Source organism: Mastigoproctus giganteus, chromosome 5 (assembly GCF_048544385.1).
Source record: "Mastigoproctus giganteus isolate SK-2022 chromosome 5, ASM4854438v1, whole genome shotgun sequence".
Taxonomy (NCBI): Eukaryota; Metazoa; Arthropoda; class Arachnida; order Uropygi; family Thelyphonidae; genus Mastigoproctus; species Mastigoproctus giganteus.
The window spans coordinates 109,345,694-109,363,453 of NC_143579.1; the positions used below are offsets into that span (position 1 = coordinate 109,345,694).

At 37.4% G+C, this 17,760-nt stretch overlaps 1 protein-coding gene across 1 annotated transcript in view; it reads right to left on the reverse strand.

Annotated features, from left to right (window-relative positions):
* The window catches only part of Ykt6 (YKT6 v-SNARE homolog), a 139,424-nt gene that overhangs the window by 71,674 nt on the left and 49,990 nt on the right, over positions 1 to 17,760 (reverse strand). The window contains exon 4 of the mRNA XM_090373400.1: positions 10,604 to 10,704. Within this exon, the coding sequence (XP_090229526.1) occupies positions 10,604 to 10,704 (101 nt within the window). The remainder of the gene's footprint in view (positions 1 to 10,603; positions 10,705 to 17,760) is intronic.

A 17,760-nucleotide genomic window follows, 5' to 3' on the forward strand; every position in this document is an offset into this window, starting at 1 on the left:
ATAGCAAGAAAATATAAGATGGAACCCAAATGAAACAGTCAGAAGACACTTATTCCAGAAAATAAAGGCTCTCATTTAATTATTGCTCATGCCAGAGGGGTTAACAGTTTTTCCCTAATGCTTTACTTATATTTAAGGCTCAGCAGATGAGATATTATCACAATGAAATGAATTGGTCAAATTTTAAACATTATACAGAAGAAAAATTAATCCCCATTATTCAATCCCATTCAATGCAAAAAGTGTATTAGTCATAGATAACGACACCCCATAGCACGTTTTGTCTAGCAGTAAAAAATGTGATATGAAAGAATGGTTGCAAAAACTGTGTACCCTATGATCAGAATATGGTAAAAGATGAACTATACAATCTAATTAAACAACATAAACCATTCACTAAAATATATAAACTAGATAAAATATTAGAAAGATTATGACATGCCTGTACTCTTCTGACATGCAGACCTGACCCAACTGAGGTCAGATAAAGCAGTATGTTACATTTCGTATCTTTTAAATTAGATGTTAAATCATTATTTTAACAAAAAGCAGCTGAAATTGCATTTCAGAACAGAAAGAATGCTGCAAACTGAGATTGAAAATCAAAAGCCTCTCACTGAAGAAAGGACAGAAAAATCTTACTATGCAGTTAGGGGTAAGTGAAGAAGAATCTTCAGGTGAAGAAACAGATGCAAGTGAGGATGAAATTAATTTTCAGGCATCAAAAAATTCTGATTAAGTTCACTTAAAAAATACACTAATTTAAAAAAGATGATGCATATGCATTATAAGTAGGGAAAGTAAGTATTTATATAATTTACAATTAGTAGTATATAAAAAATTGGTACAAATATTAATGTATATGATATTTTTATTTTATTTCATTTGTTTTGATTTTTTACCAATAAAATAATTGAATTAATAATTTTTTTGCAAGATAATGTTTCCCAAAAAGCAATTAATAGCATTTTCAAATATTTTTATTAAAAATCACATGCTTCTTGTGTGTTAGTTTCGGTATTTTACTGGATGTTTTGTTTTTCATTTATTATTTCAAACAGTGTTTTAAAATTTGTAGGTAAGCATACAAAAACCCTATGATGGAACATACTGTTTAAAATATTATGTATTTCATGATTTTGTACTGATAGCTTAAAAGTTCAGCATTCACTCCCTTACAATTGGAACATTTGGACTTGCCCTGCGGTGATGCATGATGCTCAGTTTAAGCCACACCCATTGCCAAGCATGATACCAAACACAGTAGTAGGCATGCTGTTGTTGGCAAACTTCTCAATCCTTTGCTTTACAAATGCCCAAGGCTTTAAATGATAACCAAGCTTCCACTTCTTTTTGAGACATTATGTAAGTTGAGAAATTATCATCCTGCAGCAGCAGCTCAGATTTGTGGTGTGTCAAAAACAACTGTGTGGAGTTAGCATCACTTATCTCAAGAAATTTCAAAATAATAATGTACTGAAGGATCTCCCTCTCTGTACAGCCTTTAATTCTTCACTAGTCCCAGCTTTTATCTGTAGCAGTAGGAAAAGTATTTGACGCTGAAACAAGTGGCTATTTTAAGAGGTTAGTCCTGTTTGGCTACTTTTTTCTAATTCAATGATCAGCTTTGGCCCTGCTACTTTTGCATAAAAATGAAAGGGAATTTTGTGTGACCCAGCTGCTGTTCAAAAATTCAGAGTATGAAATATCCACTCATATTTACACTATTTCACCTTTTCTAACAAAAATTTCTGCCTATTGCAAATTTCATTTAAGCATATTGGATAGGTGACAGGAATTAAAGCCAATATGTTCTCATTGTGTAGTAGAACACCTTTGAAACTCTTGTGGCCTGTACTAATGTGAAACTATTTACAATGGCACAGAAATCAAGAAATCCCTCCTGGGAGTAGAAGGGAATGAATTCATTTTCTCTGTATTATACCAAACAAATGAGATGGCCACAGATCAGATCATTTTCACTCAATCTGAAGCATAACAGATGTGCTGAATTCTTTCATCATCAGTCATTTTCAATCCATTGCAGGATGAAGGCCTCTCGCAACTTTCCAGTTCCTTCGGTTTTGTGCAATGGCCATCCATTTGTTACCCGCAAACTCATAAATATCATCTGTCCATCTCCGTCGTTGTCATCCAGGTTTTCTTCTAGCTCCTCTTGGGTACCATTCAGTTATTTTCTTAGTCCATCTGTCATCTTGACTTCACGCTATGTGTCCTGCCCAAGACCATTTTAGTTCTTTAGTTTTGATAAGAATGTCCTTTACTTGAGTTTGCTGCCTAATCCATGTGTTTTTCTTCTTATCTAACAGTCAGATTCCCAATATAGTTCGTTCCATTCTTTGCTGTGTAGTTCTCAGTTTCTCTTCCATTCTTTTGGTGGGTGCCCAAGTTCACTTCCATAAGTCATGGTGGGGAGATACATTGGTTCATTATTTTACACTTCAGACAAATTGGGATATTGCTCCTCAGTATGTGACTATAATTTCCTGAATGCTATCCATCCAAAATTTATTCTTCTCTTGACTTCCAGCCATTTATCACTATTACAGCTAATGACTTGTTCCAGATAAGTATATGACTCTACCTTTTCAATTACTGCTCCTTCAATCATTATTTCCCTTTCTGTGGCATACTTGTTCATCATTACTTTTGTTTTAGCCATATTCATCTTTAGTCCAAAATCCTTACTGACTGTGCATAACTGATTAAGATTTTCCTCTAATTCTTTGGGATCATGGCTTATGACCACAATGTCATCTGCAAATCGTAAATGGTTTAGGTACTCTCCGTTCACATTGACTCCTTTCTGCGACCAGTCTAATCTTCTGAAAGCTTCCTCAAGGGCAGCAGTAAACAGCTTCAGAGATATGTCTCCTTGTCGAACTCCTTTCCCAATTTTAAATTTGCTACTGTCTTTGTCTAGTCTAATAAAGGAGGTAGCATTCTCATATATTTTCTTCAAAATCATAATTTATGGGATATCTATGCCTTGCCTTTCCAGTGCCCGAAACATTGCCTTATGCTGTATGGAGTCAAATTGAATTTGAAAGTGTCTGCAATTCTGCCCAGACACGATAGGAGGGAGTATATGATGAGAGCCTTGTCGATCAATTCGGCCCTGGAAAGATTGTGCAAGGCTCAAGGGGTAGAATTTTTTTCAGCCTGGACTGTACTTGTTAACAGGAGAGATTGCTTCTACAGGGATGGGATACACTTAAATAGAAAGGGTGCAAGAATATTTGCTGATGCTATCGAGGCAGTGTTAGGTGGGTCGGAAAACTGCTAGCTTGGGGGGGAGACAAAGACCAATAGATTGACAGTAGCCACTGGCAGAGGTGAAAGAGATTCTTGCACTGCTTCTATTAGAATGAGCAGAAGCCTGAAAAACAAGATGCATGGTATTTCAGAGACTGCTGGGAGCCATTGTGGTACAAGTAAACACATGGGTTGTGTTAGGGTAGCTAAGAATAGAAACAGGTGCAGGTATACTTGCGTGTACACCAATGCTAGGAGTTTAGTAAATAAATTTGATGAATTTGAGGTATTGCTCAAAACATCGAAGGCAGATATTGTTGGGATATCAGAGACGTGGTGTCACACAGATATAAGGGATGCGGAACTGCAATTTGGGGAGTACAACGTCTACAGAAAGGATAGACAGGATAGGAAGGGGGGAGGTGTTATGCTATTAGTTAAGAAACACATAAAAACCAAGGAAGTGAAGCCAGTCGACATCGCTGGACAGTGCAGTGTGGAGTCAGTTTGGTGTGACATAAGCATTGGGAGATCAAAATTGAGAGTAGGAGTGTGCTATAGGCCTAATGACTCTGATGAGTATAATAAGGAACTGTACAGGGAAATAGAGTGGGCCAGTAAATCAGAGTGTCTTATAATGGGAGATTTTAATTTCCCAGATATTGACTGGAATTTGGGGGCTGGATACTCACACACTAGCAGGGCTTTTGTGGATTTATTGGATGATTGTTTTCTACATCAGCATGTTCGGGAGGCAACTAGAGGGAGTAATACTCTTGATTTGATTATCAGCAGTGATTCTTCATGCATTAAGAATCTGCAGATAAACGAACCACTAGGTGGCAGTGATCACAGTGTGCTGAAGTGGGATTTACTCAAAGAGGTAACTACCATTAGGGGTAAAGGGAAGGGTTATTGCTTCCGTAAAGGCGACTACGATGGACTGAGACAGTATTTAAATTCTATACAGTGGGACCAACTGATGATGTTACCAACAGCAAATTCAAAATGGGAAGCATTCAAAGAACTTATCTTGGAAGCTACTAGGCTTTACATACCAACTAAGAAATATTGTTCAAGGTTTAGGCCAAAATGGATGTCAGATGAACTAATGAGGCATATGGCAGAGAAGAAAAATGCATGGGATACTTACAAATTAACACATGACACAGAAGCCTATGATAGATACAAGTTGATATGCAACCAAGTTACAAAGGAGGTTAGGCAGGCGAAGGCAGATTACGAGAAATCCTTGGCAAGGGATGCAAAGAAAAACAGCAAAGAGTTCTTTACTTATGTAAACTCTAGAAGGAAAGGGATGAATCAAATTGGTCCACTTGATATTGATGGGTCAAGTGTTGATGATCCTGCTCAGGTGGCTAACAAACTAAATGAATATTTTGCATCGACATTCACACATGAGGAGTTATTCAGCGAGGGGAATGCCAGAGGTGTATTCAACTCTAGCAGTAAGTTACAGAATCTTGAAATAACTGGGAGTAAAGTGGAGGATAAACTGTTGAAGATAAACACAAGAAAGGCACCCGGGGTGGATGGGATCTATCCAGTTATATTAAAGGAGGCAGCAAAGGAAGTAAGCAAACCCTTAGCCATAATTATGAGAGCTTCCTTGGACTGAGGGGAGGTACCCATAGACTGGAAATGTGCAAATGTGACCCCAATTCACAAAGGAGGATCAAAGGCTGACACAAGTAATTATAGACCTGTGAGCTTGACTTCTGTTCCAGGAAAATTAATGGAGGCACTGGTTAAAGACGCACTGCAGGATCATTTAGACAAGACTTCAGTTATAGCTCAGACACAGCATGGTTTTGTTAAGGGGAAGTCTTGCCTGACCAACTTGATTGGATACTATGATGCAGTCACAAAAGAACTGGATGCAGGGAATAACTTTAATATTATATACTTGGATCTTAGAAAGGCTTTTGATACTGTTGCACATGGAACACTGCTACACAAATTGGTGCAGTGTGACATTGGAGGCAAATTGCTGCTATGGATAAAGGGGTGGTTGAGGGGGAGAAGACAGAGAGTGGTAATCAATGGACACTGCTCATCGTGGACTGATGTTATTAGTGGAGTCCCTCAGGGCTCAGTGTTGGGTCCATTATTGTTTTCTGTATTTATAAATGATATTGATGATGGTATATCGGGATTAATGTCCAAGTTTGCAGACGATACAAAGGTTGGCAGGGTTGTCAAGGACACTACTGACACTATGCTTCTGCAACAGGATCTGGAAAGGTTGAGCAGATGGGCTGAGAGGTGGCAAATGAAGTTTAACATTGACAAATGTAAAGTACTACACATGGGAAACAGCAACCCCAGAGCAACGTATCAACTCTATGGTACAACACTGACAGTGGTAGAGAATGAAAGGGACTTGGGGGTGGTTGTGCAGGCAGATATGAAGTTCTCTGAGCAGTGCAGACGGGCTGCAAGAGTAGCTCATGGAGTATTGTCAATGATATACAGGAATTTTTCCAGCAGGGATAAGGAGGTGATTATTCCATTGTATAAGGCGATGGTCAGGCCACACCTAGAGTACTGTATACAGGTCTGGAGGCCTCATTTCAAGAAGGATGTAGAGCTGCTGGAACGAGTACAGAGAAGGGCAACAAGATTAGTGAATGGAACAAAGGGGTGCTCTTACGAAGAAAGGCTTAAGTTTTGCAAATTACAGTGTCTGGAGACTAGGCACCAGCGAGGTGATCTGATAGAGGTGTATAAAGCCTTGAATGGTTTAAGCATGCTCAGTGCTGATGGGATTCTTCCTATAGCTCAGAATAATCACCTGAGAGGGCATAAATTCAAATTGAGGAAAGACAGATGTAGGATAGACGTGCGGAAATTTGCCTTTAGCCAGCGGGTGGTTGGTTGGTGGAACAGACTTCCATCCCTTGTGGTGGAGGTTGATAGCCTAAATAAGTTTAAGGCTCAGCTGGACAGGTATTTTGAACGAACAGAGGGGTGAAGTGGAAGTGGTTTTTTTTTTTTTTTTTTTTTGGCTGATGCTGCATAAGCTTGCTTTCTTGCATCAAATGCCTCTACTAATGCTAATGCCTTTTCATAATCCACAAATGCTAGGCATAATGGTGTTTTATATTCATTTGCTTTCTCCATTAGCTGTAATATTATGTGAAGGTGATCCATAGATCACCTTCACGAAAGAGAGGGCGCTGACTCTCTTTAAAAATTACAGCTGTGAATTACAGGCTCCGAAAAAGCAATATTTGCCATTTTATTTACCTAATTGTTATTTTATATTGTACTTTATACGTAGTCTTATAGTTCTAGTTATGTTGGTTATTTTTATTTTTTAATTTAGATAAGAGTTTTTCTAGATTACTACTTAATATACATAAAACCATTGTTTCGTTCGAATCTTGCAGTCATTGTTTTTGTATAGTGGTAGGGAATTCAAATTTTTAATTGTGTTAACTAGGTAGCTCTAATGTAAAAATATATAGCGTAATACGCATCACTGCATTTAGGATTCTATTAGATAGTGTAGTATTGACAATTAATTAATTAAATTTATTGATCTTATTAATTTAAAATATCATGCCCCAGACTAGAACAGCAAAGCAACAGGCACAAAGTGGCAGGAGGGCTGTGACTTGGGGTAGAACTGAGGGGGGGGGGATTTTCTCCAATGCATCACAGCCTAAAAAAATGTGCAACTTTTGAAATATTTGCTGAATTCTCTGGAACAGAACAGAACATGATCTAGCCAAGGAGGATGCCTTTTTGTGTGTGTGTGTGTGTGTGTGTGTGTGTGTGTGTGTGTGTGTGTGTGTGTGTGTGTGTGTGTGTGTGTGTGTGTGTGTGTCAGGTGCAGAGAGTGTCTAGAAATTAGGCAACAACTCAGCATTCTAATGGGCATCTATGAGAGCTTGAGGTGTAGGGTAGATGCCCTCGAAGAAATTAATGAGGGGCTTATTAATTTCTAATAGGAAATTAATAACAAGCTCTCAGCTGCCCAACTCAAAGCCAGAGCTCACTCCTGGGCATCAGGCAACACAGCGGCAATCTCCAAGGCAGAATGCGCTGGTCCCACAGGAGTTCGTTACTGTTGGTAACTATTGTCAGGGAATATATTGTGTAAAAAAGGATAGATGGAATAAGAAGAGGGTACGTCTGCCAGGGGCAAAAGTTGATTACATTGTAAAGCATATATCATTGCTGCTCTTCGTGGACTAATGTTATTAGTAGAGTCCCACAGGGTTCAGTGTTGGGTATTTTTTATTTTTTTTTTTTTTGTTAGTTATTGGCACAGCGGCTTCTGTGGCCACAATACACCTTCCAAGGTTTTTGCAGTACTCTGATCCAAGCCTGAGGCGGGATTCGAACCCGCGACCTTTGGGTTTACCCAGGTAGGCACTTTACCCACCCGGCTCGCCCGGTGTTGGGTACACTGTTGTTTTGTATATTTAAAAAATAATTTTGATGAAGGTATATCAGGCTTAGTGTCGAAGTTTGCAGATGATACAAATGTTGGCAGGGTTGTTAATGACAGTAATGGTAGTGTGCTGCTGCAACAGTATCTAGAAAATTTTAGCAGATGGGCTGAGAAGTGGCAACTGACAAATGCAAAGTACTGCATATGGGTAGAAGTAATCCCAGAGAAACATACCAACTGTGTGGTATTACACTTAAGGTGGTAGAAAATGAAAGACCTGGGAGTAACTGTGCAGTCAGATATGAAGTTTTCTGAGCAATGCAGACAGGTCATGGGGTTTTGTCAATGATATATGGGAATTTGCTAGCAGGGAAAAGGAGATGACTGTCCCTCTGTATAAAGCAATGGTCAGGCCATGCCTTGAGTACTGCATACAGATCTGAAGGCCTCATTTTAGGAAGGATGTAAATTTGCTTGAGCATGTACAGAGAAGGGCAACAAGATTAGTGAGGGGAATGAAGGGATCCTCTTACCGATAGAGGCTTAAGTTCTGCAAATTGCAGTGGCTGGAGACAAGGCACCTGCGCAGTGATCTGATTGAGGTATATAAGGCCTTGAATGGGTTGAGCATGCTGAATTCTGATGGGATTCTTCCACTTGTTCAGATTACTAACCTAAGGGGACATAAATTCAAATTAAGGAAAGACAGATGTAGAATAGATGTGTAAAAATTTGCCTTTAGCCAGCAGGTGGTTAATTGCTGGAACAAACTTCCATCGGTCATTGTGGAAGTTGATAGGAGGAACTGGACAAACATTTAGAAGGAATAGTTGTGTGATTTATTTATTTATTTTTTTTTTTGGCTGATGCTGCATAAGCTCATACACTTGCTTTCTTGCATCACATGCCACTACTATTACCACTACTACTACACAGTTGAGATCCTGTCCTAAAGCCAGCTTGCTCTTTCGGTTAATTCTCATCAAGTATTCTTTCTAATCTCTTAGTAATGACCCTTGTGAACAACTTGTAGATGTGGGATAATAAGCTAATTGGTTTATAATTTCATAATTTCCAATTTCTGATTTATCTCCCTTCTTATGCAGCAAAACTATGATTGCATTATTCCACTAGTTAGGCATCACACCTTTTCTAATGCATTTTGTGAAGAGTCTTGCCAGTTTTTGTGTCATGTCTTTTCCTCCCAATTTTAACAACTCTACAGTAACTTCATCTTCCTCGGGTCTTTCTGATTCTTTATTTTCTTCAACGCATGTTCTATCTCATCAGGAAGGATATTGGGTATGTCTAAGGATATTGGTTACTGCTCATAGCTGCTGATTTAAGTCCTTTATTTTCCCTTAATGCTTGTTCTAATTTGCTGAATTCTTTAGCAGGTCCTAATCCAAAAATAGTTCATTCACAGTTTAGCTTGTGTAAACTGTTAACTTCTTTGAGGTGGCTTGAACTACACATATACCTTCAAATTCAATATGCTTACTGATAGCAAATTTAGTTATTGTATTGCAGCTCTGTATTGTATCCTGTAATACTTCCACCTGTCGTTGTGGAAGTTGATAGGTTGAATAAATTTAAGGAGGAACTGGACAGGCATTTGGAGGGAATGGTGTGATTTTTTTTTTTTTTTTTTTTGGCTAATGCTGCATAAGCTCATACATTTTGCTTTCCTGCATCACATGCCACTACTACTACTACAGATTCAAAAATAACAATCCAATGTGTGGCCTCTAAGGTTCACAGCATAGCACAGGTAAGATAATGGAAGATAAAATCCAAGGAATTTATCTTATCTCACATTTTCAACACTTGGCAGATATAATGTGTGGTCTATGATTTGGCTTGATCACCAATAATAACACAAATTAATGCAACAGGCTCTTTGGTAAAAATCAGCAATTCTTTGTGGTGTAAAATTTCCAGAGGCATAACAAAAGGAATGAGGATTGTTAACATACTGATAGCATGAAATAATCAAAAAAACTGTTATGGTAATAATAACAACACACAATGATAAATAGCAGTTAACACACCTACAGCACTACTTTCATTAAGAAAAAATATAATTCATGATAAAATGTGTGCAACATTTGTCACAGTGCATTCCATTTTACTAAAAAAAAAAAAAAAAAAAAGTGTAGGGAAAAAATTAGTCACTTTCACTATGTCAAGCATGGAATAAACCTGCACTCAGTTTACGCATCAACAAAAATCATGCATACCAGTGTATGCCTGAATAGCCAATGCGATCTGCTGATCCACTCATCCACCATCAACTCTGCTCCACTGAGATATTCAGCAAGAGTTGTTTGTCACAAGACAAATGTTGATTTTCTTCATAATGAATCTGAGGATCCTCAGCTACTAACCAATGGTTATCTCCACTGGGATCATATGTGACCTACGATGGCAATAATAGCAGCTATCATTGTTCCTTTTGCCTGTAGCTAACTATATTGTATATATTGTCTTAATGTAATTCTCTAATTTATATTTAATATTAATTTAAACTGTTTTAACTTTGTACTTTAATCTTATATCCAACCATAACACACCTAAAGGTGGGTGTTGAAATGTATGGAATTAAATCTTTGTTCTTCAAAACACAGTTTTGAACAATTTTAACAAAATGATGGAAATGTAGGTTAATCTTTAACTCACATTTCTATTATCATTGATTTTTAAATTGCTGAAGAGGGTTTTTTTTTTTATTTTCATTTTTTTTATTAAATACTCTAGTGGCTATTTAGTGGGTTAAAGAGCATTTCATATATCTCACTAAAAATAAAAGTATTTTAAAAATATTTTATGTGCAATCAATTCTACAGATTACTAACATTATCTGCAATATGAACAATCAGATATTTTAAGAAAATAAAAATATACCTTATTTAGCAAAGTATGTGCCACACGAGGGGGATATTCATGATCAGAAATTAAAGCAGCTGCAAGGCCATCAGATCTTGTATATACATGGCACATATACTCTACAGAAATGAAATATAATATGTTCTATAATACAGAAATTTAAAAAAAAAAAAAAACATTAGAAATTAAGTTGAGGGCATGAATGTTACAGTACCAAAAAGCACATTAGAAATAACACAACACATGGTTGCCTTTGTCACCTGGAATTGTTTGTCACAAATCAAACCTCACTTTTTTCACAACTACACAAAAAAAAAAAAAAAAAAAACCCTGATAAGGAATGATTTGTAGGGCTTTATATAATGAAAAACAATAAAAAATAAATTACACTTTCTCCAATTTGAAATGGAGGTTCCTCCCCTGACTGCTGTACAGATTGGAGCAGTGTAGCATTAGGAGCAAGTTCTGCTATGAATAAAGGGTTCATATTAAGTGGGCACTGCTTCTCTTGGACAATCACTATTAGATTGCAGATAGTCACCCAAGGCCTGCTGTTAGTTTTTTTTATATTTATTTAAGATACCAATGAAGGTACATCAGGCTTCATATCTAAGTTTGCAGATGATACAAAAGTTGGCAGGGTAGTTAATGATAGTAATCAGGGTATGCTACTGCAACAGGATCTAGATAAATTAGGCAGATGAGCTGAGAAGTGGCAACTAAAGTTTAACATTAACAAATGAAAGGTACTGGCATATGGGTAACAGCAATCCCAGATCAAAGTATCAACCACACTTCTCTGTTTGTACAAAATCCACGCAAAGTCTCCACAATCAAATAAAATACATGAAACAATGTACTGATTTTCAATCTCATGTTTGGCTGAAACAGCACCAAGTGGATTTCAGAAATACAGTACGCAAAGCAAAAGATAACTGGGCAATGTCTGATTTGAAAGAAAAAAATGGAAAGACTAATTAATCTTACCAACAATTTGGTTTTCTAACAATACCTCTTGATCACAAATTAGAAAATCAAAAAACAACTCAATGGACATGATATCAATGTATGTATACTTGGCATCACATGTAGTCTTTTCTGCCAGAAATAGAGAATTTGAACCACATTAGGCTGCACTACATGACATAGTGCTACTACTGCTGTGGACTGTCAAAACAATATGATCAAGCCACACACACATGGCCCACACATTTGATTCAAAGTCATACAGGCACACATATGGTGTATTCTGTTCAGTTTATTTTGAATGAAGTAGAAATGTACACAGAGAAAATCATAACTATTTTACACTTTTAGAACTGAATATCAATATCTTTGAATCATAGACTGAATTTTTGTTTTCTAAAACCTTTTAAAATTAATTAGAAAGAGGCAGCTATTAGATGATGAAAAGGATTTTAAGATGCTTTTATACAAAGTTGTTGCCACAACATTTGACTCTGCTCCATTATCAAAATCAAAAGATTTGCAAGTGTTCAGGATATTTTAGACCCTGTCAGCAGTGAAAAACTAAATTCTATCAGGGCAACAGAAAATGCTGAGTGAGCTGACAAAGCTCTACAAAACAGTCCTCAAATGTCATACTTCCATATCAACATAGCAACCAGTATCTGAAATGAAACTGTCACTAAATTCTGTTATGAGATGTTCAAAGAGATTCTAGATATAAAGTTTATACTGCAAATTTATAGTGAAGCCCTTAAATGATGACAATCCTGATGAAATGGAATTTGGCAAGACTTTTATCCAAAAAATTGGCAAAATTAAGTTTTCCCAATAAAATCGTTTGGACTGAATGTCAATCACACAGATCATGCTTATTAGTCAAACAAATTGAAAGTCAAATGCTGTTGGGAGGGTTGTTAGGGGAGAGTGGAAGAAATCTCTTCTTAATGGAGTGGTTGGACTGTTTTCTTTTTTTTTTTTTTTTTTGAGAGCATCTTCACTTCAGAGCCACCTTTTCATCAAGATGTCTTAAGTGACAGTGCCCTAAGGAATAGGCACTATATTTTATAAAGGATAGTACCATATCATATTATTCTCTTATTGTAATAATTTCTTAATGGAAAATCCCATAAAATGATCTAGTTGCTGCAAATCCACTGAAAGCCACCAAACCTCATCTTTAACCTTGGTAAACTTTTTTCTCTCTTCCTGTGGCAGTTATTTGAAATAAAGGTATATAAATCTAGACTAGAAAATACCCACTACTGAGGAATTTTAGAAAATTAATCATGAGATAATGGCAACAGTATGTCAACATATGCATAAAGGAATACTTATATTGTGGAGCACAAGAACATCAATTTGAAAAGTAATACTAGAAAATATTTGTTTGGTTACAGTTTCAATTACTTATATTCCACATTATCCATTGCTCTGTCATGAATATTTTGTTTCAGCTGATCAATCATCTGTGGATGGTTTACATAGATTTTGGATTGTAAGAAACCCCATAAAAATAAATCACGAAAAGATTAGTCTATTGATCATGGTGGCCAATTTATATTACCAAAACAAGACAATTTGAATTGGAAACATTTCCTTTGAAGTGTCTGTGGAAAGTCTTGCAGCATGTCTTGTGGCACCATCCTATTGAAACCAGACATTTCCAAAGTTGGCTCCTTTTTAATGAAAATCACTTCTCACAGATTCTTGCAGCTTGTTTACATATAGCATGGAGTTACTCTAATTGCTGAACCATTAGCAATGGTGTATGTTTCATTATAGTATGTTCAATTCTCTTGACTGATGACTAACAGATGTTAGAAGACTGTGCTGTAACATTTCTCTAATTCTTTCAATGTTTTCAGGAGTAAGGACAGTACACATCCAACCTGGAGGTTTTTCATCTGTTACAGAAACTGCTGTTTTAAATTTGTAAATGTGTGTTATGGTCTTCCAACTTGTAACACTACCATTTCTTGCAACGTTGAAATGGTGTCTAAATTTATGTGGAGTACTCAGAAAGTCAATTGATTTAAAATTGTTTTGAACAAATGCACGATGTTTATTCAACTACCGCTCCATTTTAACTGAACTACAGGACACAAACCATATTGCTCTTACTATAACCAATACAGAACAGTGCAACTTTTTAAATAGGTAATTGTTTTTTCTCTGATCCTGTATAAGCTTTAATTAGTACAATTATTAAACCAAAGTTCAATCTCTCAAAATTGAGATCCAGTAACATCCATAGTATTAGGTTACACTGCGCGCGCGCGCACACACACACACACACACACACACACACACACACACACACACACACACACACACACACACACACCTGAACTTCCAGGTGCCTCCGCAGCCAGGTGGGCAGGAGCAGTAGTGCGTAGCACACGCTTCTTGATTAAACCGGGGTTAGAGCCCGTGACCACCAAATATGGAGGATGCGGAAAGGTCAGGGAATGACCACTGCATATCCCCAGGGCAATATGGCCTTAGTTGCCAATGCTCCTAAAAACCAAATAACAACAACAACTGAATTTACACCTTCACTGTTTTCTACAGAAAACTAAGAGATTGCTTTCCTTTCCACTTACAACAGATTTCCCTTAATACCTCTAGGAAAGCTGTGAGCCAGTGTTTCCCATCCTTTTTGGCCTTATTAGCATTAGCAGAGGCATATGATGCAAGAAAGCAAGCTTATACAGCATCAGCCAAAAAAAACCTTCCCATTTAACCCATCCATTCATTCAAAATGTTTGTCCACTTCTTTGAATTTATTTAAGCTATCAACTTCCACAACGACAGATGGAAGTTTGTTCCAGCAATCAACTACCTGCTGGCTAAAGGCAAATTTCCACACATCTATTCGACAACTGTCTTTCCTCAATTTCAGTTTATGCCCCCTCAGATTTGTAATCTGAGCAAGAGGAAGGATCCCATCAGCAATGAGCCTGCTCAATCCATTCAAGGCCTTATACACCTTGATCAGATCTCCTCGCACATGCCTAGTCTCTCCAGACGCAGCAATTTGCAAGCAGGGATAAGGAAGTGATTATCCCTTTGTATAAGGCAATGGTCAGGCTGCACCTTGAGTACAGGTCTGGAAGCCTCATTTTAGGAAGGATGAAGAGTTGCGAGAACAAGCACAAAGAAGAGCAACAAGACTGGTGAGGGGAACAAAGGAGCAAGCTTACCAAGAACAGCTTAAGTTCTGCAAACTGGAGCATCTAAAGAGTAGACACCTGTGAGGTGTATAAGGCCTTGAATGGATTGAGCAGGCTCAATGCTGATGAGATTCTTCCTCTTGCTCAGATTACAAACCTGAGGGGACATAAACTGAAATTGAGGAAAGACAGTTGTTGAATAAATGTGTGGAAATTTGCTTATAGCCACGGGTAATTGATTGCTGGAACAAACTTCCATCTGTCATTGTGGAAGTTGATATCTTAAATAAATTCAAGGCAGAACTAGACAAACATTTGGAATGAATGGATGGGTTAAATGGGAAAGTTTTTTTTTTTTTTTTTTTGACTGATGCTGTATAAGCTTGCTTTCTTACATCATATGCCTCTACTAATGCTAATACTTAAGCCTTTCTTTGTAAGGGTACCCCTTTGTTTCCCTCACCAGTCTTGTTACCTTTCTCTATACCCGTTCTAGCAACTCATAATCCTTCCTAAAATGATGATTCCAAACCTGTGCGCAGTACTCAAAGTATGGCTTGACCACTGCCTTATACAAAGGGATAATCACCTCCTTATCCCTGCTCGCAAAATTCCTGTATACCATTGACAAGAACCCATGACCTACTCTTGCAGCCTGTCTGCACTGCTCAGAAAACTTCATATATGACTGCACAATTACCTCCAGGTCTCTTTCATTCTCCACTGCCCTGAGTGTAACACCACATGGTACATTTCTCTGGGGTTACTGCTACCCATATGCAGTACTTTGCATTTGTCAACGTTAAACTTCAGTTGCCATTTCTCAGCCCATCTGCCAAGATCCTGTTGCAGCAGCATATTGTTATTACTGTTATTAACAAACATGCCAACCTTTGTATCATCTACAAACTGTGACATTAAGCTTGACATACTTTCATCAATATCATTGATAAATATAAAAAACAACAATGGGCCCAACATCGAACCCTGGTAGACACCACTAATAACATTAGTCCACAAAGAGCAGTGTCCACTGATTACCACTCTGTCTTCTCCCACACAAACATCTTTATGGCATTGTAGCAACTTGCCCTTAATGCCATACAGCTCCAATTTGTACAGTATTAAAAGCTTTCCTGAAATCCAGGTATATGATATCAAAATTATTTTTTGCATCCAGTTCCTTTGTGACCATGTCACGGTATCCAATCAAATTGGTAAGAAGTCTTTCCCTTAACAACCCCATGCTGCATCTGAATTATTACTGCATTCTTGTCTAGATAATCCTGCAATGCTTCTTTAACCAGTGACTCCATTAATTTCCCTGGAAGACACACTTATTAGTAAGTACACACTTATTAGTAAGTACAAATTTGGCACTATCAGATGTTATTGTTGTTATTTGGTTTTTAGGGGCATTAGCAACTAAGGCCATATTGCTCCAGGGATATGCAGTGGTCATTACCTGACCTTTCCGCATCCTCCGTATTTGGTGGTCACTGGTTCGAACCCCGGTCTAATCAAGAAGCGTGTGCTATGCACTGCTGCTCCTGCCCACCTGGCTACGGAGGCGGCGCACTATCAGATAACTACACAAATTAACTGTATGGCTTCATAATTTGTTTTGTATGTAAAATAAAACATTTTTAAACTGTTTTGAGTATTGTCTTTTCCTCAATAAAATGTAAAGTTAACTGAAAGTAGTATGGTTATTCACAGAATTTGTTCCAAATTTGGTCTGCATTCAATATGATCAACTATTCTGATAGTTTGATCAAGGCCATTTTTTCAAAACCTGTTCAAGACATTTAAAAAAAATCAAGACTTCTCTATGTATAAACGAGCATAATAGTTAAGCATATAGTTGCATTAATTATACAAATAGAAAAATTAAAATAGCATAAATTAATGCTGTTATCTGTCTTTCAATCAGATCAAGTTTATCAGTAGTGATTCTTCATGCATTAAGAATCTGTAGATAAAGGAACCACTAGGTAGCAGTGATCACAGTGTGCTGAAGTGGGATTTACTCAAAGAGGTCACTACTATCAGGGGTAAAGGGAAGGGTTTTTGCTTTCGTAAAGGTGACTACAGTGGTCTGTGACAGTCTGAGATATCAAGCTATTTGCTATTTGGTTTTTGTAGCAGCATTAGCAACTAAGGCCATATTGCTCCAAAGAGATATCAAGCAAAGCAAGTGATTATGCTGAAAGACTAGCTCAATTGGAATCCCTGGCACTCCTGATTTTTCTTGAGTGTTGGACAGTGCATGGACACACATACTTTTGTGTCCATGCACTGTCTCCTTTCTGTAAATAGAGTACAAGTTTCTCATTTACCCTTGTCCCCCTCCCTTCAATGCACAAGTTATTCTCAGGTTATTTTCTGAATTCCAAGAATACTCTGTCTGACTTGCATGATAAATCCTGGCATCATATCCTATATTTTCTTGTCAATATCATTAAGGAAAATCAGAAGCAAGAGTTACCCCAGCACCAAAATTTGAGGGAACCTTGGCCACCACTATAAGATGACCATTTATAACAACACTACTTCCCATCCTTTACACCTCAATTTTGCTTGTAATCCTAGTATGCTTCAGCTTGTACAGCAAGCTCCCATGACATTGTCAAATGCTTGCTAACTGTGCAATGATGTCAAAATTATCATTGCATCCAACTCCCATGCAACTATGTAATAGTAGTTCATCAGGTTGGTCAAGCAATAGTTTCTCTTTACCAAACCTTGTGATACAGTTGGGATATTATATGCTCTCAAGATGATCCTGTTATGCACTCCTACGACAAACTCTGCTGCAACTCTCCCTACTGCTGAGGTCAAACTAACCAGCCTATAGTTGGCCATCTTGTCTGTAGCTTCATTTTTGTGGTTAACAAGACACTGTCACAGTCTTTTAAAACTTTTTGATATCACTACTTCCAAAGAGAGAAAACTGAAAGTATTATATCAAGCATAGGATTAATGATAAATGAAACAATGGATACCTGGAAGAAAACACTACTTGGAAAGCTG